The sequence below is a fragment of the Lontra canadensis genome, unplaced genomic scaffold, assembly GCF_010015895.1.
Source record: "Lontra canadensis isolate GAN:19392208 unplaced genomic scaffold, GSC_riverotter_1.0 scaffold116, whole genome shotgun sequence".
Lineage (NCBI taxonomy): Eukaryota > Metazoa > Chordata > Mammalia > Carnivora > Mustelidae > Lontra > Lontra canadensis.
Window position 1 is genome coordinate 5712589 of NW_022631110.1, and position 25047 is coordinate 5737635.

The 25047-nt window shown below is 42.4% G+C and overlaps 1 protein-coding gene across 1 annotated transcript in view; it reads left to right on the forward strand.

Annotated features, from left to right (window-relative positions):
• Positions 1–849: 849 nt before the first annotated feature.
• Positions 850–25047, forward strand: part of PHEX (phosphate regulating endopeptidase homolog X-linked) — a gene marked incomplete at its 3' end in the record, with an annotated part of 137997 nt that continues 113799 nt past the window's right edge. Inside the window, exons 1-3 of the mRNA XM_032840842.1 lie at positions 850–1203; positions 6422–6490; positions 13574–13735. Coding sequence (XP_032696733.1) covers positions 1086–1203; positions 6422–6490; positions 13574–13735 — 349 coding nt within the window. The remainder of the gene's footprint in view (positions 1204–6421; positions 6491–13573; positions 13736–25047) is intronic.

The window sequence follows — 25047 nt, forward strand, 5'->3', positions numbered from 1 at the left end:
AATTTAAATTGTTTGCATAGTTGAACAAATCAAAGACCCAGTCATTCACTCCGTCTTTCCGGTGAAACCAATCGCCTTTGATTTTTATCCTGGAGAATCCGCTGAAATGGGCGTATCACGGAAGCACAAAACTGTACTAACCAAAGGCTGCCTTGGTGGGCCCGGAGGGCAAAATACACGAGGGCACTTTCCATCAAAAGATGCAGGAGGGAAAAAAAAATCTTGTACCATTTCTTCTGTGGTTGCTAATAAGCTTAATTTGAATGCTCACCCCTCCTTTATCCAATTCCTAGCACCACAGAGAGGAAGTGCTTTTTCATTCTCCTTAAAAAAAAAAAGTTCCCGTCCAAACCATCAGCCTCTGTAGGTTGCCTTAATTGCTGCTTTGCACTGCACTGGACTGTGACTCTGATTTTTGGCACATGCCGTCATACACCCAGTTCCTAAAATAAAATGCTCCAGGATATCCCAGGAACTTTTAGAGGGCTTTAAAAAGGGACTTGCACACAGAAACAATAGCTTGGATGGAGACAGTTTAGGCGAGCAGAATGATGAGTGCACAAGAATTACGTGATTCACTGCGACCTTAGAGCAGGGCCGGAGAATCCTCGCCACCGAACTTATCACGGTTTGGGGGAGTTTGATGAGAATCCAGTTTTGATAAAGACAATTGTTTTTTCCTCCCTAAGTGACTATACATTTAAATAGCTAAAACATCTGTTCAGCCACATAGTAAAACATGTACACTCAGAACGCCTGAGAGAAGAGCCTGCCAAATCATCGGTTGCGAGCGACTTTGCTGGGGTGGGGGGTGGGGGAGAGCACCAAGATAAAGCAACCACTGTTTGTTTTGTCTGGTCAGGGGGAAAGCCAAGGCAACCAATATTTGGGGTTTCTTTTATTTCATTTGTGGAGAAATATTTGAGAAAGGGTGGCGAGGGAAGATTTCCTGACTGGACTTCTTCAGCTGTCTATTAGTAGAAGAACAAGAGGACCTTGGATGTCAACGCCTAACAGACTCTTGAGACCAGCCACCAGACCACAAAAAGTGACTTTCTCTTTGCGTGGCCTCTGCGTCCCTCCTGATGGAGGCAGAAATGGGGAGCAGCACGGAGACTGGAAAGACCGCCAACAGAGGCACTCGAATCGCTCTGGCTGTGTTCATTGGCGGCACCCTCGTGCTGGGTACGATCCTCTTTCTAGGTAAGTGGGGCGCTGGAGGCCAGGAAATGGGGCGAGTGCAGTTACATTTCCTTGTGCTTTATTCCGGCAGACGTGGTCAGGAGGCAGGTGGAGGGCTGTTTGAATGTGTGAGTAGGTGGTGTATCCTTAGCTTCTATTAAATATGCAGAAGGAAAAGGAGCCCTTTCTTTAGGAAGTCAAAGAAATAAATACGTGCAACCAGATGTATAGTCCAGAAACGCCAAGTGGGTATCAAGTGGCTTCCAGCGGCTGGAGGACTCAGTTGCACTGCGCAAACTTCTTTTTTTTTTTTTTTTTACGCATTGCATTTTACATTTAGCAAAATGAGGGGTTATGAATTCATAGTCAGATACCTTCATTTATTTTGCGAGGAAAGACTTTATGTTGTGATCAAAACCATGCTGGAAATTTTTTTCCATTTGAGTTTTGCTAATGTTTGCCTGAATGAATCATGAACTTGAACTTAAAAAAAATACAGGGGCGCCTGGGTGGCTCAGTGGGTTAAAGCCTCCACCTTCGGCTCAGGTCATGGTCTCAGGGTCTTGGGATCAAGCCCCGCATCCGGCTTTCTGCTTGGCAGGGAGTCTGCTTCCCCCTCTCTCTCTGTCTGCTTCTCTGCCTACTTGTGATCTCTCTCTGTTAAATACATTTTAAAAAAATGCAAAGCAGTCTTTAAATGTGCCTCTTAGGGGTGCCTGAGTGGCTCAGTGGGCTAAAGCCTCTGCCCTCAGCTCAGGTCATGATCCTGGGGTCCTGGGATCCAGCCCTGCATTGGGCTCTCTGCTCAGCAGGGAGCCTGCTTCTTCTCCTCTCTCTGCCTGCCTCTCTGCCTACTTGTGATCTCTGTCAAATAAATAAAATCTTTAAAAAATAATAAATGTGCTCCTTAATGATATTCCTCAATGCCTTTCTAATCCAGTGACTCTGGTGGGATGAAATTTTAACTCTGCCTTTCTAGATTTAAAAATTAATATGAAGGAAAACAGAGCTTGTCCTTCCAACATTGGAAAGGTATTGTGATTCAATTATTTTAATGACCCTTGGTGACAATGATGTACCCAGAGAGTATGATGATGAAAAGCATATTCCTATGAATAAGAATGAAATGTCATGAAAAGCAGAGATGGATTTTCTAAAGTTGCCGGCATTCTGGACCCTTGATTATTAGCCTTCGTATTTTCCTCATACAGCCCATACTATTTCATGAGCTTGAAATCTATATGGGAACAAGTCTCTATCCTTAGGGGGTTTGAGGTGCAGTCTGAAATGCAGCGAGCCTGGAAATGTTCTTTGGCTCGCACAGGTTGCAGGAGGCCATGTTTATCCTGGCAAGGGAAAACCAGTGATTCGACTTGAAAAGAGTTAGGGTTGTGTTGCTGAAAACTCTGCTAAAACCAGCAAACCATCTTTCCATGTTCTCTGTGGCTGCAGACTTCGGAAATTAGATAGGTTTATTGCTTTCTGCTACAGCTAAACCTCCTACTCCCGCAGCTGAATTTGTGGTTCTCAAAAACTTTTCCGAGATTTCTCGGCACTTGGGTTTAGACATGTGTTCTCTCCTGAAATTCAAAGGAGAGGAAAATGATATGGTCATGCCCATATGGGAACTGCATACAATGTGGGAAGTGAGTACAAAGTTAGACTATTTGTGTTTCGCGAACGCTCCCAAACTTCAAAATCCAAAGGATGATCGTTTATGTAAAAATCCGTACTCTTCTCAATGATGTTTCTGCAGCTTGAAGCATTTGAAATTCCACTGTTTAAGAACGACTGTATTCTGAGGCTGTTATGTATTAGTTGAAATATTCTCTCTCTCTTTTTTTATGATTTTATTTATCCATTTGAAAGAGAGACAGAGACAAGAGAGAGCACCAGCAGGGGGAGAGGCGGAGGGAGAAGGAGAAGTAGAGTCCACACTGCGCTGGAAGGTAGAAGCTGAGCTTGATCCCAGGACCTGGAGATCATGGCCTGAGCTGAAGGCAGATGCTTAATCATCTGAGTCCCCCAGGCACCCCTAGTTGGAATATTTTCAATGGCAGTAAATCTTTTGTTCCTTGAGAGGAGATGATTATTCAGAAACAGCTCTAAAGTTTTTAGAGCACAGTAAAATTCATGAAGCCAGGCAATACTATGGGTAAGGAGGCCTGCCTAGAGCAGAAAACAATAATTTGCAGTATGCCAGTTACCTGGCTCTCACTGCAGATTTCTAAGAGGAGCTCTAATGATGTCAGAGAATAAAAGTATAGCCTCTTTACACCTGTGCTACTCGGTGTTGCCCTTGGACTGGCAGCATGCACCCCACTTGGAAGCCTGAGGCGCCCCCCCCAAGAACTACTGATTCAGAATCTACATTTCCATAAGATCCCCAGGTGATTCATTTGCAAACTAAGTCTGAGATGCCTTGCTCTAGCTGACAACGTCCCCTTGGATGTCTGTATTTGGGGATATTTGCTTTCAGAAAAATGCACAGTCTTCAGGAGGTTTTTGTCAAACATCTCTACACTATTTCAGACCTCTTTCCCCCAGCCTTCTTCACTGCCTAGTCCCCCAGGCTTTGCCACCCACCTCCACCGTGCACTTAGTGAAAAGTCCTTGTCTGAAAATCTCCAGGGACCTGCAAGGCAATGCTCTTCGTGACAATATTCTGGTTAAGTCGTCTTCAAGGCGCTTCCTGGTTGGTATTTTTCTGTCTGTCCAAATTTAGGCACATGCCTGCAATTTCTAGCATCCCTCCTTACTTCTTTGTATTTTAGGCTCTGGGCTAATCTCTTTCCTAAACCTGAGTCCTTCTACAGTAAGAGTGACCGCCATTGGCCTTGGGGAGGTCTCAGAGAAGCTAGAAAACTAGAATCTAAAATGACAGGTATAACCATAACCAGTTTATTTTAAGGGGTCCTTTCTTCTCTACCTCCTTCCCCCCTTCTTCCTCCCCACAGTCTATTCCTCAAATGTAATAGTTGGCAAACTTTTTCTGTGCAGGGCCAGAGTGTAAATATTTTCAGCTTTCTGGGCCATCCAGTGTCTACTTCTGCTACTTGACTCTCTTATAGCAAGAAGGCAACCACAGACAAATATGTACACAAATAGGCATGACTGTATTCTGATATAATTTGATTTCTGAATACTGAAATTTGAATTTCAGATCATTTTTATGAAATATTATTCTTCTTGTGGTTTTTTCCAACCATTAAAAAATGTAAAAATCATTTTTAGCTCACGGGCTGTATAGAAACCGGCAGAAGACTGCATTTGGCTCATGAGCCATAGTTTGCTGACCCCCCACTTTATGGTCATTCTCACACTGTTGGTCTGTGGATGACTCCACTGCATTCTGAGTCATTTCTAACTAGTTAGAGAAAAATCTAAAATGAGAAACCAAACTGTTCCTTAAGTGTTTTTTAAAGCACTTAATCAGTAAAAAGTAACATTTTCTTTTTTTATATTAAAAATATTATTGTTTCTGGGGCACCTGAGTCGCTCAGTGGGTTAAGCCTCTGCCTTTGGCTCAGGTCATGGTCTCAGGGTCCTGGGATCGAGCCCCACATCAGGCTCCCTGCTCAGTGGGGAGCCTGCTTCTACCTCTCCCTCTGCCACTCTCTCATGCTCGCTCACTCAAATAAATAAAATCTTTTTAAAAAGATTTATTTATTCCCTTGAGAGAGAGAGAGAGAGACAGCAACCTGGGAGGGGAGGTCAGGGATGGAAACCACACTCCCCACTGAGTGTGGAGCCTGATGCAGGGCTTGATCCCAGGACCCAAGATCAGAACCCGAGCTCAAATCAAGAGTTGGACACCCAACCGACTGAGAAACCCAGGCACCCCTAAGATACTTCTTTTCTTAAAAATAGACCTGAGATGCTCCATAGGCAATTTTCTTTTTTTAAATTAAAAAAAAAATTTTTATATATTTTTTATTTTTATTTTTTTATTATATGTATAATGTAACACAAGTAAAATGGCTGTTTGGAGGATGGCAGCAGAGAAAAGAACAAAGAAAAAGCAGGCTCCTCTTAGAATGTGGGTTAATAACAAATACAAATCACCACACTGGCAAGAGATACATACAGGCCTTCTGTCTCTATCAGAAACATGGGTACCGCCATGCTTTCTCATCCTGCTTCTCCGCTGAGGAGGCCACAAAAGGCCTTGGCTCCCCTTCACCCCCCACCACTCATCTCTCCGCAGCCACATCTCCAATGATTCCTTATTTCTGCTCACAGAGTACAGCAGTCATGAATTTCCATAACTTCCTTGGCTACCAAAAATATTTTTGAAATCTAAACTCACATCTGCTAATGTCCAGGTGTTGCCTGGAGTTTACAAATAGGGCGCCCTTCTGTACTTCTGCAGAAATCCATTTAGATAATACTGTCAGCCAGATGGGGACAATTAAGCCATTGGTGAAAAGCTAATTCTGTCTCGCAGGGTTTTTGTTTTGTTCTGAAGCCGCATGTCTGGTAGCTAGGCTGAGCTTGGTGGGAGGAGGGTGTGTGGGGTACACGGCATATCATGACTCTCTTGCTAGATGACTGAATAATATACGGCGTACCCCCCCATAACACACACGTCTATGGATGGTTTAGGTAAGATTCAGAACTTTAAATGCCACGCATGCTATTTTTCTCCTTCCAGTCTGGATTTGCTCCAAGCGACAGAGTTGTAAGTTTCATTTTTTCCCCCATCTCTAAAACAGGAATGTAGTTGTAAACACAAAGAGTGAAATTATGAGACTTAAATCATAGATAACTGGAGATGGAAGAGACTTGAGAGATCATCTAGCCCAGTGGCTCTCAAACTTGAGTGTGTATCAGAATCACCTGGAGGGCTTTGCCAAAAAGCACATGGCTGGGCCCCACCCCCAGACTTGCTGATTCAGGTCAGCGGTAGGGCTCAGTAGTTTGTCTTTCCAACGAGCTGCCAGGGGATGCTGCTCCCGAGGCTTGGGCACCCCACTCTGAGAAGCACTGATCTGATTGTATCCACTCCTCTTATATTCTAGAGAACCCAATTTCAGAGCAGCCGAGTCTCACCAAGGTTACTTTGCTTGTGACCAGAATCTGGTTCGGTGATACCGAGCCCCCTGGATTTTTGAACTCCGGGTCAATGCTGAGAAAGACGAACTGATATCAGATGTCTAGCATATGTGCCTGACTGTGGGTTACCTGACGGGGGTCTGCTACAAGACAGTCATTTCTTTATTTTGGTCTGTTTTTCCAGTGAGTCAAGGTTTCTTAAGTCTCCAAGCTAAGCAGGAGTACTGCCTGAAGCCAGAATGCATCGAAGCTGGTAAGTCCGTTTTCCTTCCTGTGTCAAGTTATCATTATGGTACCTTGGGGAAAGGAAGAGGAAACAGGTGGTATTTTTAGTATTCGGTTTGTTTGAGGTTTACCAAGTACAAAATGCAATTTTGATGAACCTTTCAGTTTACCTTCGATGGTAAACGCTCAGTGTGAAATTGTGGAGTATTGGTTTCCTGTTTTTCCCTTCCTTGCAAAAAAAACCAGCTGTGTGGTATTCCAAGTCATTATAAGAAAATCTAGAAGGGGCTTGGAAGGCCAAATGGCTTTTCTTAAGACCCGAACAGAGAAACCATCAGCCTTCCTATGGTCTCAACTGGATATAGGTCCCTGTTTACCCTAAGCAGTCTCTCTGTATCATTTGGTCGGTGGGTCTGACCTGTCTGCCTCTGAGCAGGGATCCTCCATCAATCATCGCTTCCACTATCACCTGAAGTCACTTTGGGTCATTACAAGTCAAGCTTGTCTTGAGGTTAAAGGGCCATGCATCAGTGGGTACTCCACAGTGAATATGAGTGTTTAAACTCACCTCCGTTTTGGCACAGCCATTATATTCCCTCTATAGGGAAGAGGGAATAGGACTAGGGCCTAGATTTGCAGGACCCAGATTCCAGCGCCCCACCCCTCTTCTTTAAGTGGGCACATGGGCACGAACACTAGTGCATTTTCCAAGGGGAGAGTCATAAGGATTAGTTAAGCACACGGCCCTTTGACTTTCCTCTTGGTCTTAAGAGATTAGTGAAATAATCTGCCAAATATTTATTCCAAGTCAGGCTCTGAGTTAGCAGTGAACTTGAATGACCAGGTAGGGGAAGAAAGACCATCAATAAACACAAGGTGATCAATGTGGAAGAAAAAGATCAGCTGGTTGTAATGTTGTGCAGAAAATTAAAATATTCAAGTACAGTAATGTGATAGCAAGGACAGGATGGCTAGATTGGGAAGTCTGAGGAAATGATGTTGAAATGACCCTGAATGATGAGAAGGGACATGTGTGAAGATCAAGGAAAGGGCTTTCCAGGTACAGGAAGAGCTGAGGCAAAGGTCCCAGAGCGGAAGAACTTAACTGCATAGGGGACAGGTGATGAGAGGCTTAGTGGGGAACCGGGGTGTCAGCGAGTGTGGGTTTTTCCTAAGTGTGCTGAAAAGCCTCGGAAAGATTTCAGTAAAGACAGAGACATGATCTTATTAGCATTTAAACGATCTCTCCATGCACACCTAGACTCAGGAGAGTCTTCTTGGGTGGGGAACAGACCACAGGGAGCAAGATGGAAGAAGGTCGTCAGGAGGGAGGTTATTTCGGTAAGCTGGATGAGACTCGATGCTTTCTTGAATTCCAGAGATGGAAAGGCAGAGTGTCGAGGGTTTAGGAGCCAGAGGGCTGCCAAAGGATTTGAAGTGGGCTGTGAGAAAAAGCAGAGAATCAAGGTGATGCTTAGATTTTTGGCGGTGGCATTAGCTGAGTTAGAAAAGACTTGGGTAAAAGAGCTTTTAAATTCAGAGGCCTTATACAGAGGTAATGGATTAGACAGTATGTTATTTTTTGTCCCTTTTTAAAGTGATCAATATATATATTTTTAACCAGTCATTGTGTTAAGTGACTTACATATGCTGCTATCTCATAAAATCTTCATAAGAACCCCATGATGTCAGTGCTATCACCAGACCCAACTACAGATGAGGATATGGAAGCTTCTGGAAGCTAAATAATTTGCCCAGGATCGCATCCTGAGTTTGGTGCTGCGCTGGGCTTCAAGTTCATGTCTGTCTGCTCTCCCATCAGTGCTTTTGTGCAATAAGGCCATACCTGGTAACTCTTCAGCCTTGGTCCTGTCTTGCCTTTTTCATAACGATAGACCTACCAGAGTCTGGTGACTGGATAACAGTTTCAGCTTCTCGATCTTATCCCAGAAAGGGTGAGAACAATTTGGGAATTCCCATACCCTTTCCTGTTTGCAGCTTGAGCCACTGACCTAGGGGATTTCAGTGGGAAGGGATGACTTGAAGTAGAGTGGACCACCAGGTGGACTGTCAGAGGTCACATTTTAGACTTCATGTCACCTTGTGATTTTGCTGTGGTTGGGTCCCTGCAGATGTGTGAGAGTGAGATTTTCTGAACTGAAAAATTTTCAATTTGAGTTAGACAACTTTGGGTATGGAGAGCCACATAGCGTATGAGTTTTCTCTTTATTACAAATCGTAATAACGCAAGAGTAAACCTTACAGAATGCCATTTGCTATGTCGTCTCCTGGCAGCTAGTCTGTTTTGCCTTGCTGTTCTGTTTTTAATTTTCACGTTGGTGAACAGCTTTCTAATATTGAAAAAAACACTGATTTTTCTGTCTCTGTGACGAAAGGCTCACCAAGGATATATCCTCTTCAGTATAACATGAACCTCACTGTGATTAGGGACCTGCAGAACAGCTGTTAGGTACACACTGCATACATGGGCCCCTGGGAAGGTTTCAAATGAGAAGCAGCACAAAGCCATGCGCGGGAGGTAGAGTGGGTGGGGGCGCGCGTGCGTGCGTGGTGGGGGTGCGTGCGTGCGTAAGGGGGTGTGTGCGTGTGTGCGTGCGTGTCTGGTCATGCAGGATGGAAGCTCAGAAGTTGGAAGCGTTTGATGACCTCTGGACCATTTCTAAGCAGGTGCCACCTGTTTCTGAATGTCTCCTCTCCATAGCTCTTTTTTTCCTCCTCTTGTCCATTTCCTCTTCTCCGAATCCCTCTTTCAAAATAAAGGTGGAAAAAATTACAAGGAAAGGGTGTGCCAAATACAGATAAGGGCAGACAAGCTGACTTGGGTTTGAAGCATGATCTGGCCACTTAAAAGCCACATGATACTGGGTTGATTAAATAACCATCCAGAGCCTCTTGCTTGCCATCTATAAAATGAGAATGCTGTTCTAACTCAGCATATTAGGTGTGAGATTGGGAGAAAATAGTAGTGCTGGTTGTAGTAGTAATCCAGGTCTACAGTGTGTGATTCTTAACCCCAGACCCAGAGAACATTGTAACTAACCGTCAGTTGGCAAGACTGGACCTGATTTCAGTTCTTGTGGTGGCAAAACTAACTCTTAACTTCTGGGAGACTGTTGTAGACTTTGTTGATACCACCTAGGAAAATATCCGTATATTTCCTATGTAATTATTAAGGTGCTTGTTTCAGGAGTGCCACTCCAGACGTTGCTGGAGGTAGTATTTGAGCTGTGGTCTCTGCACTGTATTCGTTTTCTAAAACCTGAAAGCCTATAAGCTCTGAAAAGTAACTCAAGAGTTTCAAATGAGTGTTTCTGGAATTATAATAGCAAAAATTTGTAGGTAAGGTTGCCAGCTTTAGCTACGTGCATACGTGGCTGCTCAGTTACATTTGAATTGCAGATAGACAACAAGGCTGCTATTTTTTGGTATATGTCCCCTACAATATTTGGTACATACTTAAACTGTAAAAGCCATCATGGATAAGAAATTCAAATTTCATTAGGCATTCTGTATTTTATCTGGCAATCCTATTTGTCGTGTGCCTGACACCGTTCTGGACACTTCATGTGTATTGACTCATTTAATTCTCCTGAAGATCCCATGGGTTACGGTTATTATCTCTTTTTATAGATGAGGAAACAGAGAGGTTAAGTAACCTGCACAAGGTTACATAGCTTTGCATGGTGTTGTTGGCACTTAAACCCAGGCTGTCTGGCTCCAGATGATGCTGAACTTTCTGAAAAGGGCTTAGCATGGTTCCCGGTGCAGAGGAAATGCTCAGTATTAATGAATTTACTGTTAGCACCACCCTCTCCCTTGAGCCCTGATTAAACTTAAAAGCTCAGGCTGGTACATGGGGTGTGGTGCCTCTACCTCGGCATAAGCACTAGTAAGAGACCCCGTAATCCCTGACCTTATATGCAGTAACTTGAGAGAACACATAGTTGGGCCTTTCACAGGTTTCTTTGATCCTCATATTTCTTTATTAAAACAAGTCTCTTTGAGTTTTCTCCATGGAACTGAGCAGGGGAAAAGGAGTTGTGGTGTCTTGACAACTATGGTCCCTTGAAATTTGAAGTCACCGTTCTCCTCCAGAAAGTGCAGCCCTGTGCCCAGCTGTGAATTATGAATGATGAATTGGGAGGTTGAAACTAGAGTTTTCCCACTTAGTGGGCTGACTTCCAAATTCTGTGTGAGTGATGTATTTCCCTGCTCTATGTCAAGGCTGAGGTCAGAGCTGATCTTGCAGATTTTGTAGGTACCTACAACAATGCTGGATATGTTTTAGGCTGGGGCAGGGGGAGGTTTGGGAAGGCTGCCAAAAAACAATGTGCTTATGTGAATAAAAATGTGTATGAGGGTTCTTCTGTGTGACTGTAAATATTTTTAAAAAATATTTTATTTTATTTATTTGACAGAGATCACAAGCAGGCAGAGAGGCAGGCAAAGAGAAAGAGAGGGAAGCAGGCTCCCTGCTGAGCAGAGAGCCCGATGTGGGGCTCGATCCCAGGACCCTGAGTTCATGACCCAAGCCTAAGGCAGAGGCTTAATCCTCTGAGCCACCCAGGTGCTCCTGTGTGACTGTAAATATTGTGTGGCAGGGAAACTTGAATAATGTCTGTGCCTGGGGTGTTGCATAGTAGATTCATTCTGTGGTGGCACAGCCAGAATTATTATAAATACAAACTGAAATAAAGATTTGGTATGTCCTGGTTTATTTGCATAGTAATTAATAATAAACTAGTAGCAGTAAGTAAAAATATAATTGGAGACCATTGAACTAATTCTCAAAGATGAAAATATTAAGCCAATTTTAAATTTATCAAACTTCTAAAACCAGTTTTTCATTTTCCTTTTTTTCTTTTTTAAGAGAGAGAGCACAAGCAGAGGGGTTGGGGAGAGGGAGAGAGAGAATCTCCACACTCAGTGCAGAGCCTGACTCGGGGCTCAGTCTCACAACGCCGAGATCATGACCTGAGCCAAAATCAAGAGTTGGACACTTAACTGACAGCCATCCAGGCACCCCTCTAAACCAGTATTTTTTTGCTTTGATTTTTTGTGGGAGGGGGAAAGTGCTGGGGATTTTGAAGTCCTGTAGAAACTGAGGATATGTCTATATCATTCACTTTATCAAGGACAAAAAGCTCTTGAAAATTTTCATAGCAAGTCTAGGCTAGAAAAATAGCCTTAGTTTAAACCTGGAGAACACATGTAACCAAACTGATAACCAGCATATATACATATATGCTGATGATACTTTTTTTTGGCAATTCCTTCATATTTAGCTGACAACTCATTGGGTTTTCATTACTTCAAATAAATATATCCTGGCATTAATTGAAGTATGAAAATTACCCAGAATGTCATCTTTCCAATGTCATTAAAATACTGGCTGCCCCCCACTTTTTTTTTTAATTGGTGCATATCTTTGTGTTAGAGAGGTAGCCAGCAGTTGTATGACAGTTGGCAGGGAGTTGGAGTTGAATATTAGGAATTTTGGAACCTTCTCATTTTTTTTTAAAAGATGTTATGATTTGAGAGAAGGAGCACATGCATGTGGGAGATAGACCATGAGTGAGCACAAAGCGGGGAGAGAGGCAGAGGGACAAGTAGACTCTCTGCTGAGCGTAGAGCCTAATGTGGGGCTCGATCTCCGGGCCCTGAGATCATGACCTGAGCTGAAGTCATACACTCAACCAACTGAGCCACCCAGATGCCATAAGAACCTTCTCATTTTTTTTTAAAGATTTTATTTATTTATTTGACAGACCGAGATCACAAATAGGCAGAGAGGCAGGCAGAGAGACAGAGGGTGAAGCAGGCTCCCCACTGAGCGGAGATCCCGATGTGGGGCTCGATCCCAGGACCCTGAGATTATGACCTGAGCAGAGGCTTAAGCCACTGAGCCACCCAAGCGCCCCTACCTTCTCATTTTTTAGTGAAAGATTTTTTTTTTTTTAACGTTCAGGGATACGTATTTAAGTATGCAAAAACTTCCTCCCTGTTGACTGTATTACATATGTAATTGTGTGTGGGCTTATGAAAGAGTGGTAAACCAGTCTGTTGTGTCTTTCTGTTAACTTACACACATACTCCCCTCCTCTGGCCAGGTCCAGGGGCCAGGTCAGCAGCTGTATCCTTTTACGAGGCTGAATTCCCTGCTAAATGGCCCTGAGCCTCCCTGCAGGGCCTGTGGGGGTTTCTTCTAGGGGTTCATTCCTCTGAGAGCTACGCTGAACGTCCAGGGGCTCAGGAATTCATAGGTGGCTTTCCAGGTCTTTATGGAGGTATATTGTACATGCCTCTTTTAAATGTTTCAATATGACTTATGGGCCTTAGTTTCACTCAGCTTATGCTGTGGAACAAACTACCTTTGAGGCTTGAAACACGAGCGATTGAGTATTTCTTCAAATTCTGTGGCTTAATCGGGGGTTCCTCTGCGGCTCTTGCCTAGGCCCATTCATACAGCTGCGTTCAGCTGGAGGGTCCTCTGGCCTGCAGCGTCCATGATGGCTTCGGTCACAGGTCTGGCACTTGGTGCTGACGGGTTATTTTCCATGTCGCCTCACCTCCTCCGGGGGAGGCTTCTTCAAAGGGCCGTCTCAGGGCTCCATTCAAAGGAAGTTTATGTAGAAGGTAACAAGGCCCTTTTAAGGCCTAGTTTTGAAACTCCAGCAGTCCCTCTGCTGTATACTGTTGGTCACAGCAAGTCACAAGGCCAACCCAGATTCAAGGCAGGGAAAATAGATCCTGTCGCCGGATGGGATGAGTTGCGAGTGACCCCGGGGAAGGTTGAGAGGGATGGAAGGAAATACAGCACACATCCTTGCAAACAATTTACCGTAAGCTCCATTTGCATTCCTATCCCATGCCTGCAAAAACCATTAACACCAATACCACCAAGCTTTTACCCACTCAATCTGAATACAGTAATTTAATAGAGTGAAGTTGATTCAGGGAGTCATTTGAGAGGAAAAGTAAAAGCTAAGGCTGGGGAACTGGTTGATAGGAAATGGTCGTTTAATTTGGAAGGGAACAGTACGCAGCATTCACTGCTTGTCATTAATCCTATGATTTTCTTTTTAACTAGCTGCTGCCATCTTGAGTAAAGTAAATTTCTCTGTGGACCCTTGTGATAATTTCTTCCGGTTTGCTTGTGATGGCTGGATAAACAGTAATCCGATTCCTGAAGATATGCCAAGCTATGGGGTTTACCCTTGGCTGAGACATAACGTGGACCTCAAGTTGAAGGGTAAGTTTCTACCGGGGTTTGGTGACGCACTTTACAGAGAGCAGTACTTGACAGGAAAAACACAGTTTTGGATTTGAAGCATGCCTGCTTGCTTTTTAACTATATTAAATTCATTTCCAAGATTTTTTAAAATGGAAGATTAAAAGGAAAATTGTGGGATTTCAGTCTCCCAGATCTCAAATATAAGCCTAGCAGAGGCTACATTTTGTTTGCATTCACTAATGGTAAATTCTGCTGAAGGATAACTAGCATTTCCTTGAGATTGGGAACAAAGGAATAGTTAATGAAAGTTGTTTTATATAATATACTTACTGGTTGTGTTCAGAGCAAACAGTCACATGTTTATTTATGTCCTGGATTTTCATGGCTACAAAATGTACTTAACACCTCATTGTCTTTTGAGAACTCAGGATGACCTTGTGTTTGTCATATTGTTCCTGTTAACTTCTGACTTGGTTCTGGGGGGACTTTCTTTTCTCCCATGGCCTCTGTGGTAACGACAGGCTCACACACACATACTCACATATGCCTACGGACACATATACATGTGTGCGTGCACACACACACACTTTAAAACTTGGAAAAGTCTTTTACTAGAGGAACTTCTCTTCGCATTACATTTATTTTTTTATGCTAAGCTATTGGAGGAAGGCACTTCAGGATGGAAGTAGGGAGATTTTAAGGCCAGATAAGGTAACTGTTTCGGAAAGACAATAATATGTATATTTTAGGGTGCCTGAGTGGCTCAGTTGGTGACGTGTCTGCCTTCAGCTCAGGTCCTGATCCCGGGGTCCTGGGATGGAGCCCTGCATTGGGGGGGGGGCTCCCCACTCAGTGGGGAGTCTGCTTCTCCCCCTGCTTCTGCTCTCTCACTCTCAAATAAAGCAAGAAAATCTTTAAAAAATGTGTATTTTTTCTTTTTGATAACTAAGTTACACCACATAACACCTAGAATTTTATTTATTTATTTTTTATTTCATTTATTTTTATTTTTTTGCTTTTTGGTTGTCAACAACACAAGTTTATCATCCTAAAATTCTCGAGGTTGGAAGTCTAAATGAGTTGGCAGGGCTTCTGGAGGCTCGAGGGGAGACTGAATGCTGTACCTTTTCTGGCTCATGCAAGCCACCTTCTCTCCTTGGCTTGTGGCCCCTGCTGCATCTTTACAGCCAGCACTGTCGCATCTTCAGCTCTCTCTCCAAGCTGACCTCTGACTTCCTTCCTCACATCTCTTTCTCTCTCTCTGATGAAAAGGCTCTTCTATTTAGAGAGGTAAGGCCCCACTCAGTGACCTGATCACTCTACCTCAAGATCCTTAACTGAATCCCACCTGCAAGGTGCCTTTGCCATATAGGGTAGCACAGTCACAGGTCTGGGCACAGGTCTGGGCACAGTCACAGGTGAAGTCATCCTTGAGCAGGGAGGGAGCGCCATTCTAGCGCCAGAAGCTTCTCGCTCTCTCTGGTAGCCTGAGGTAGTCCTGTGCTGTAGCCTGACATTTAGAGCATTGCATTTGCTTAACTCAGCCCCCTAAAGCTTTTGTTTTTCATCCATTATGTAAAATAATAGGATCTAGAGCTTTTAGAAAAGATCTTTCCGAGAAACTTTCAGATCAAATGTGAAGTGAAAAGGTATATTTTCTCTCTTCCATTATTGAAATTTTCCCCCTTGTTTTGGATATTTGAGACTTCAGAACTCCAGAAGGAATTTCTGATAATATGTATATCATCATTTTTCTTTCTACTCCATCTCCATTTCCCCAAGATTTTAAGTACATGAAAATTAAATGTCTCAATTTACATATGTTTTAATAACTATAACTATTGGCATAGTAATTAGATACCTATTGTCAGTTGTAAAGAAAATGTACTTAAGCTTCACAGCTTATCCACAATATAAATTGTATGGACTTAAATTCTCGAGGAGGACTTAAAAGTTTCATAAGTTAGAATAAGTATGTGCTATAATGTCGGTTTTCCCCTAACCCAACAGGGCAGGTTCCCATACTATAGAACGATAAGACCTTGAAAAATGAATTTGCTAATAATGATTTCCCTGTATGATATTAACACACATTTATCCTTCACCTACCATTCTTGCCTATTTCCTGTTTACCTTCTTTGGCTTTTCTTCCTAGACAGAGAGATGTGTGCACAGGTGTCACTGAAGGATAAGAAAAAGATAAGATTTGCAGATAGATGCTCCTTACATGTTAGTTAGAGTCAGAAGATTTCTATCTTCAGGGCATTGAAGCAGTTAGAATAATTTAAAGCACTTCCTAGGGGTGTCTTAATGTGAAAATGAAAATCAGTACCAATGTGCTTTTTATTTGAGGACACTGTGTATGAGATCCTTGAGCATTCATAGAACTATGACTTAATTGTTGAGAGGCACACAGAGGTTTTTTTGTTCGCTTCCTTCTTTTAAAAATGAAAAACTTTACTTCTAAGCTAAGTTGGGAAAGTACAAAGAACCAAAAATTAAATGCAAAAAAGTAACAAGAAAGTTGCTCATAAATCCACCCATGGGAATAACTGCTAATGGAGCAGTTGGGTATACATCTTTCTAGGTTTGTTTTTTTTTTTCCATTTGTGGGTATATATGCGAACCTTCATGTGCACAGCCATCTATTTAAAAACCTAGCTAAAATTAGGCGTACTACCCTGTCATGTACTTTAAAAATGGTGTCTTTCTCATAGACACAGTTAATGTCAATAGATATATTTTCTTATTCTATATAACACTGTCATAAAGATCCATGCGTATTCCAGAAGTGGAGTTGTTGTATTGAAAGAGTTGTCACAGTTTAATTTTTGATGTGTACGTACAGCTGAATCGCCCTTCAGAAAGTTATTTCTAAGTCTTTATATATTTTCTTGCTGCTTTAAATGGTAAGTCGTCTCCATCAACTGGTTTTCTTTGGGGGGGGGTGTTTGGTGGTGTAAAGTAGGGGTCAGCAAAGTATGGCCTGTGGGCCCAATCTAGTTCACTGCCTATTCTTGGAACTAAGGTTTCATTGGGAGACTCTACATCCATTCAGGTAGGCATTGTTGATGGCTGCATTTGTGTTACAGCAGCAGAGATGGGAAGTTGCTACAGAGACCACATGGCCCACAAGCCTACAGTATTGACCCTGTGACCTATAAGGAAAAAGTTTGCCAACTCCTGGTGCCCATTGTAAAGCTTTGATATATCTATATTGGATCACGTTAGAACTGTCTTTATTTTTTTTTTTAAAGATTATGTTTATTTGAGAGAGCAAGTGAGAGGGAGAGAGCACAAGCAGGCAGAGGGAGAGGGAGAAGCAGACTCCCCATTGAGCAGGGAGCCTGATGTGAGACTGGATCCCAGGACCCTGGGATCATGACCTGAGCCAAAGGCAGGTGCTTAACTGACTGAGCCACCCAGGCACCCATGGAATGGTCTTATTAAATAATAGCTTTTTGGTGGCTTCTTTAGAATTTTTTAGATAGGTAATCTTAAAGTTAAGAACTAGAGGTTTTGTCTCATCCTTTTTTTTTATTGTATTGGCTGGATCCTCCAGAATAGTGTTGAACAGTAGCAATAACAATGGATATAATTTTTTTATGCCTAGCTTGGTTGGTGATGCCTCCAGTATTTCCCCTTGGCCCCCAAACATATTTTTTTTTTGTTTTGAATAAGTATTCTTTATTGTATTCTGTTACTCCTAGTTTGCAAAAAGAACTTCAGTAATAAAAACACAAAAAAAGTAAAAACAAGTCACAAAGAACCTAATTTGGTCCTGCCATCCAGTGATAACCTTTTTTTTTTTTTTTAAGATTTTATGTATTTGACAGAGAGAGGGAGATCACAAGTAGGCAGAGAGGCAGGCAGAGAGAGAGAGAGAGAGGGGGAAGAAGGCTCCCTACTAAGCAGAGAGCCCGACACGGGGCTCGATCTCAGGACCCTGAGATCATGACCTGAGCCGAGGGCAGAGGTTTAACGCACTGAGCCACCCAGGTGCCCCCAGTGATAAGCTTTTAAATGCAAATATACATACGAAGTTATATGTATATGTCAAAAGGATCATATATTCTGTGTTTATAATCTTTTATTTGACATGGTAACATATTTTTGTGTCAATAAAAGTAGATCTTTACTATCCGTTGCCATGACTGCTTTGTATGGATACACTCTACCTGATTCAGTCAATTCCCGTGTTGCCATTTAGATTATTTCCAGATTTTTTTTCCTCATTGTTAGCCGCTCAGAGCATGAGTGTTGAAGCTACAGACCTACATTTGAATCCTGGTTTCCTTACATTTCTCCTCTGTGCCACTTTTGGCCACTCATTTTCCCTAGCTCAGTTTTCTCACCTTTCAAAAGGGGATAAGAGAACCCATTTCTTAGGGCTTGTGGGGCTAGAGGAGATGACGCTTATAAATGACACTTTCCTGGCACACAGCAGGCCCTCAGTAAATATTTGTTGTCTCTGCCTCTGGTTTGTCTCACAGCTAGTTCTGAGGCTCATGAAATAGTGTCTACCAAATGCCTGAGGTTTTATTCTGGTCTTATCGTTTGTAAATATCATGTGCTTTCAAAAATACTGAATACCGTCTAGATATTTTTCCTCACCCTTGATAAAAAGCGAGAACATCCCAAAATAAAACCCAATACTACCAATCAAAAGAATACCATTTTCTTATGGCTGATAGAGAACACACAGATACGGCTGTCCAATTTGTGAAATAAAATGAATTTGACAGACCGGGCTGATGAAAAATTGCCCTCTATTGAAGTCCGCAGCCTGGCTTCCTGAATTTTTTCTAAGTGACATATAAGACTCAGATTCCTAGTTGGAAGATAAAATTATTTCTTATTCTCTCCAAGAAGTGAGTTTTTTTTTAAGCAGGACGAATATAGTCATGTGTTTGAATGTCTCAAAATTTCCTTCCTACAAAACCTCCCAAATTTGTCTTCATGTGACCGTGAAGATGACACAGCATGTGTTGCTTATGAACGAGCAGATGAAAATTTTGCAAATGAGCACTTATGAAACATGAGGCAATAAGTGAGATAGAACACTTGTGTCAAACAGAAGACAGATGACTCAAGGTAGGGCCAGCTCATCTCTATTATGGAGTAGCAATCTTTGCCAATATTTTGTAAAGAAATGCAGTGTATTATTATATTCAAGCACAGATAGCACCAGCGGAACAGTAAGAGGAAGTAGGATCTATACATTAATGAGCAAAGAAAGGTGGTTATGATTCATAGATGGATTATTTGTAAATATCTGTTGGCTAAGATTCAAATGGTTCTCATAATTAAATAACCCCCCCCCCCAATCTTGTTTTTGCTATAATGATCCTAGCCAAATCGTCTTTTGCAGATAGTGGAAAGCTGAAAACTTCAGATCTTATAACGTCATTTGATAATTAAGAAGTTGAGACGATTGAAGACCGTGAATTGTGTCATTTTCCTCAAACCATGAACATAGTATGATATACCACACTGAGCTTTGACATCATTAAATTCTTTGAAACAGACCTCAGATTAGAAAAAAAAAAAATGGGGACACAGTGGAGAAATGCTATGAAGCAGCCAGCCATTGGGGTGGGCTTTTATTCTTGGTGAAACTCAGTGCCAGTAAATCTCAGTGAATCTGCTGTATAAATAGGGGGTAGAGGGGTTGCTATTAATAGATTCCTGTTTTTGTGACCATGGTGGCTCTTTTTCATGTGGCCACACATGGAGTAGTAAATTGCCAAATTATATGTGTGTCATCATAGGTCCCACATGCATAGAGAGGTGCCGTGTGAAGATTTGGGCCTCTATAGAAGACATTTCTTTATTTATTTTCAAAAGATTTTATTCATTTATTTGACAGCACAAGCAAAGGGAACAGCAGAGGGAGAGGGAGAAGCAGGCTCCCCGCTGAGCAGGGAGCCCAACATGGGGCTCGATCCCAGGACCCTGGGATCATGACCTGAGCAGAAGGCAGACACTTAACTGACTGAGCCACCCAGGTGCCCCTAGAAGACATTCAGAATGTGAAATGAAATGATTTTACCTGAAAACTATTTTGTTGTTGTTTGCATTTTTCCTAATCTTGGAATACCATTTGAGCATGGGGAGGGGGTGTGTAGAGTGTAAGGAAAGGGAAAGAAACTGTCAGATTGAAAAAGTTGAGCAGTTTCTTGTTAGGAAACACCCCCTTCAAATATACACATGAATTTCTCCCTGAAGCCTCTTTGAAAAATGTATATGTAGATCCAGAATGTATTTTTCTAAATAGCTGAAGGAAGTGAAGAGGCCATGAGAATAGCCATCATGTGTGAAAGAAAGCTTGTGTTCCCGTAGTTCTGATCGTTAGAATTTTAGGTTTTCTTCTTGTGTCTTCCTTTCTACCCCCAGTACATGTCCTTGTCTTTTTAACTCTTTTCTGCTCCAAGCATTTGATTTTAAGATCTGATCTTTCTCCCTGTGGCTTTCATGTAGCTCTTCTTTCATAGGGGTTAATATTACAAGTAAGTTGGGTACACTTGACAAGAACCGTCTATTCATTAGTTTCATTCTGGGTTGTGTGCTCTTTAATTTGGGGAAAATATATTCACTTCAAAGAGATTGAAATGCATAGTGTTTTGACTGAATTAATCTGTGAATTCAAGACTATTGACTTGGCATTTACTTTTTTCTTGGCACTAGTTGCTTTCAGTCACAAGTAACAGAAATCCCAATTCCACCTGTCTTAAAAATAGAGAAAATTTTCTGGTCCATGTAACCAAAATGTCTAGTAATAATGCAGACTTCAGGTAAGGATTGATCCAGCAGCTGAATGTCATTAAAGGTCATATTTCTTTTTTTTTTTTTAAGATTTTATTTATTTATTTGACAGATCACAAGTAGGCAGAGAGTCAGCAGAGAGAGAGGGGGAAGCAGGCTCCCCGCTCAGCAGGGATGCTGAGGCAGATGTGGGGCTCGATCCCAGGACCCCGAGACCACGACCTGAGCCGAAGGCAGTGGCTTAATCCACTGAGCCACCCAGGCGCCCCTAAAGATCATATTTCTTGATTTCCCTGTGCTTTGACATTCACTGTCTCATAATTTGTTTCTAAGTCTCTTTGGTCCTAAGATCCTTGTCAATAGCAACCAAAATTTATACTTCCTCATTCACATCTAGCAAGAGGCGTCATATTAGACATAGGAAGATACAGAAGTGCAGAGATTTAATAAGGCCCCTAAGATTACCCATGTGGAACTTAAAAATCTGCGCACCACAAAATGTTTCAGTAAGTACTGTAATCAGAAGTCTAGAGCTGCACTGTTCAATATGGTAGTCACTGGCCACTTGTGGCTTTTTTTTTTTTTTAAAGATTTATATATTTATTTGAGAGATAAAGAGCATGCAAGTGGTGAGGAGGGACAGAGGCAGAGGGAGAGGGAGAGAAAAATTCAAGCAGACTCTGTGCTAAGCTCAGAGCCTGAAGTGGGACTCAATCTCACAGCACTGAGATCAGACCTGAGCCAAAACCAAGAGTTCAATGCTTTACCCGACTATGCCATCCAGGTGCCCCCCACTTGGGGCTCTTGAGTACTTGAAGTATGGCTAGCTGGAATTGAAATGTGGTATAAATAAAAAATACCACCAAATTTCAAAGACTTCATTTTTAAAAACATTGTAAAATATCTCACCAAGAAATTATTTCCTCAATTACATATTGAAATGATAATATTTTAAGATCTATTTGGTTAAAGTATATTACTAAACAACTTCACCTCTTTCATTTTTCTAATTTTTAAATGTATAAGGAAATGAACAATGACCTGCATGGCTCAGATAATGTTTCTATCAGTGCTGTTCTAGAGCCCCAAATAGGCCATTGGAAAGGTGAGCTATCTGAATCAGTTCAAGTTTATGTTACTTTATAGAGTTGAGCAACAGAGAAGGGGCAGAGAGCACCTTTAGTAAAAATAGTTCTCTACTCCCATCTCCAGTCCCTTTCTATCCTGTTACTCTATTAGTGTTCTTTGTGGCACTTATAACCATTCGAATTAGCTTATGTATATTTGCCTGCTGTTTTTCTTACCTCTTCATGCCATTTTGGGCTTCACTGTGACTCAGCACCCAGCATCGTGCCTGGCACATAGTTGGTGCTTACTAACACTTGTTAAAGAGAAGAGAAAGACTGTGCCCTCCGTGAGTGGCTGGGGGCAGTGGTGGGGGTGGCTGGCTGACTCAGTGGAGAGGGGTGGCTTTCTCTTCTCTTCTTTTTCCCCTTCCACCTGTGCCGAGGGTCCGGCACGCTGTTTCAGAAGAGTCCCGAGATGCAGCCAGAGCTTGCCCCTGATGGAAGGGGAAGAATAATCATCAGTTATTCTTCAGGACAGGAGAATGGAAGTGAGACAGGCTAGAGCCCTTCCTGGGGCTCCAAGACTCTCTGGGGGTGTGATCTTGTGTAAGATACAGTAAGGAAAAGGAAAACTCCCAAGATAGCATTTACATTTGGGCTCTGAAAAGCAGTTGGGCTTCTGCCACTTATTGGCTCTGTGCCTGCTGGCAAACCACTTTCCTCTGAGGCTGAGTTTCTTATCTGGTGATACTGTTGGATTAATTCAATGAGGTGCATCAAATGTCTTCTACACAGAATTCAATAAATAACATCTGCGGTTATTGTTAATTTCATGAGGATTAAATTAACATTTTGAAAGCACTTGGCATGTAGTAGATGCTTGAGAAATGTTAGATGCCTAGCCAAATAAAAATTACAAATTGATAAGAAAACCTTACCAGCATCATTAAAGTAAGACTGTAGGATGTAGTTTTTTCTGAAAGTCTCACCATGCCCATAAATAAGGCAGCTGATCCCGAAAGGGGGCAAGTCTGGAGGTGGAAATAGTAGGTTAGGACATTTGTGTGTATTCCAAGCTTTTATTGGCAGACCTTGGTCATGACCTCAAACCTGGAAGGTTTTGATAATCTGTTTGTTAGACAACACATGGGTTGGGGGAAAGGCGTTTTAAATCCCTCCTGCAGGAAAAGAGAGAAGAGGAAAGGGGAATTGGTGAAAACGAGGAGAAGTGTCGTCTTAGGCTGTTCTAGATCCTAGATGCCACTTTTTGTTGTTTACACTGGTTTGCCTTTCTTCTCTCATTCTTTCACGTCTCCCTCTGGGATTCTTAACTCAAGAGGGCTGTCTATAGAATTCCAGGGACTTGAAGGGGAAAAGATGCACGTTTATTTTTGCTAACCTCGGATGGAACTTTAGCATTTTCTTTAATTATGAAAGTAGGCAAAACCCTGGTATTATGGGCTGTGACCCTGCTAGCAATGGAAAGCATTATTTTTCTGTCTTGTTATAAACGTTCCAAGTGTCTTGAAATATTATCTACATACGTCCCCACTTCAAAATCCCAGCAGTGGTTAGACCCAATGCTAGATCTTTGTATTTAATGACTTAATGATGTAGCACACATATTATGGTGACAAACAGTAAAACAACTGTTTGATTAACTGTATTTCAGAATAATTGGTTTCTCTTGTAAACCTGTGTTTCTTATGCACTCGTAAACATTAGTTTGAGAGTGGGCCTTAGGTTTTAAGAGCCTGCCCAGGAAACGTATGGTGCAAAAAAGATGAAGAACCCCTGTCTGTGTGAAGGTTGCTGGGGCAGGCCTCAAGAAGGTGCAGTTTCACTGAACTCCAGTCTTTTGATGCATCCTAATCTAGGTGTTTCAAGCAGAGTTGGCTATTACAGGACTCCATGGGTCCACCCAATGCCCAAGTCTTTGAACAGTCCATAGTCTTGAATCCCTGGGTAATGAGCACATTACCAACAGTTTGTGTACGTTTATAAAGATATTAGATGAAACCAGAGATCTGTGTTTGGAGATTTGTGCCAGTGCCAGACCTTGAACTGATTACAGCGTAGGCTTGATGTGATTACCTATGCCATGGGATAAATATATTTATAGACGAAATGACTGAGTGTTGTCACGAGCCTCTTACGAGAGCAGAGAGTTAAAAGTCAGTGCCCAGCTGGAGACGATACAGCTTTTACTGTGGTACAGTTACAAATACTTAGAAGCAATGCCAAATGATTGAAGATAGTAACGCAAAGTAGAGTCTTCTTTCACAGGTACACAATATGTGTTGCATGAAAGAGCTTGCTTGTCATCTGATCCTTGAAGACAGGGACTGTTGGTACAACTTTTTACTTTAGAAGAGTGTTGACTAAATTTAGGTTCTTTGGACTAAATGTAAGTTCTTTGGCCTGACTGATGACACAGGATATGGGCATCCTGAGACAGACACAGGAATACTCAGCTTGCCCACACCCAGGCCCCGTTTTGCATGGTTGGTGCATATAAGTGTATTTTGCTTGGCAGTTGTTCAGAAGGGTTGTATATTTTTGAAAAGCCACTTCCTGAAAGATGGTGACTGTTTGGAAAGGGAAGACAAATCCTAGCTGGTTTTGGTTGTAACAGTCCCGAGGTGTGCCCACGTGAGCTGTGGTCATGATTCCAGGAGCTCCTCTGGGTCCCCACGTGTTCTTGCTCTTGGTTGCCACAGGCTGGAATGATAACGGAGCTGAGAATGTGGGATTTTGGCAGGAGCTTCCAAGGCTCATCCCGCTTTCACAGCAGAAGCAGATGACTCAGATCTCCTGGACCGTGAAACCTGCATATCCAGAGAAATGAGCCAGTCACTTACCTTTACTGTACTCCTAATTGGTCAGTGGCAAAACTTAGGCACCAGAAAACTGAATAAGTTGCTCGCACATAAAAATACGTGGCCAAACGGAGTTGAAAATTCCACCGTTGCATTTCCAATCTCCCTGATGAGATGGCCTCAGCTGTACTCTCACTTTCAACTCTGGGAATATTTCAACTGCAACTTGACACTGTGGAATGGGTTGAGCATCTTTAAGATGTGGCAAAATCCCCATTTCTCCCCCAGGATCTCTACTCCTTACTGTGTAGTGAACTTTTAATGATTAAAAAAAAATTCCTAGGAATACACACGGAGAAGGGCCTAGCAAGCCTGGCACTGTGTAGGGATAACCTGCTTTATTTTTTTTAAACGTTTTTTCTTAAGATTTTATTTATTTATTTGACAGACAGAGATCACAGGTAGGCAGAGAGGCAGGCAGAGAGAGAGGAAGGGAAGCAGGCTCCCTGCTGAGCAGATAGCCCATGCAGGGCTCAATCCCGGGACCCTGGGATCATGACCTGAGCTGAAGGCAGAGGCTTTAACACTCTGAGCCACCCAGAGCTAAGGTGGTGACGCTAAGATGAGCTAAGAAGGTGGCGCTGTTCCATTTTGCAGTTGAGAAAGCTGAGGCTTAGAG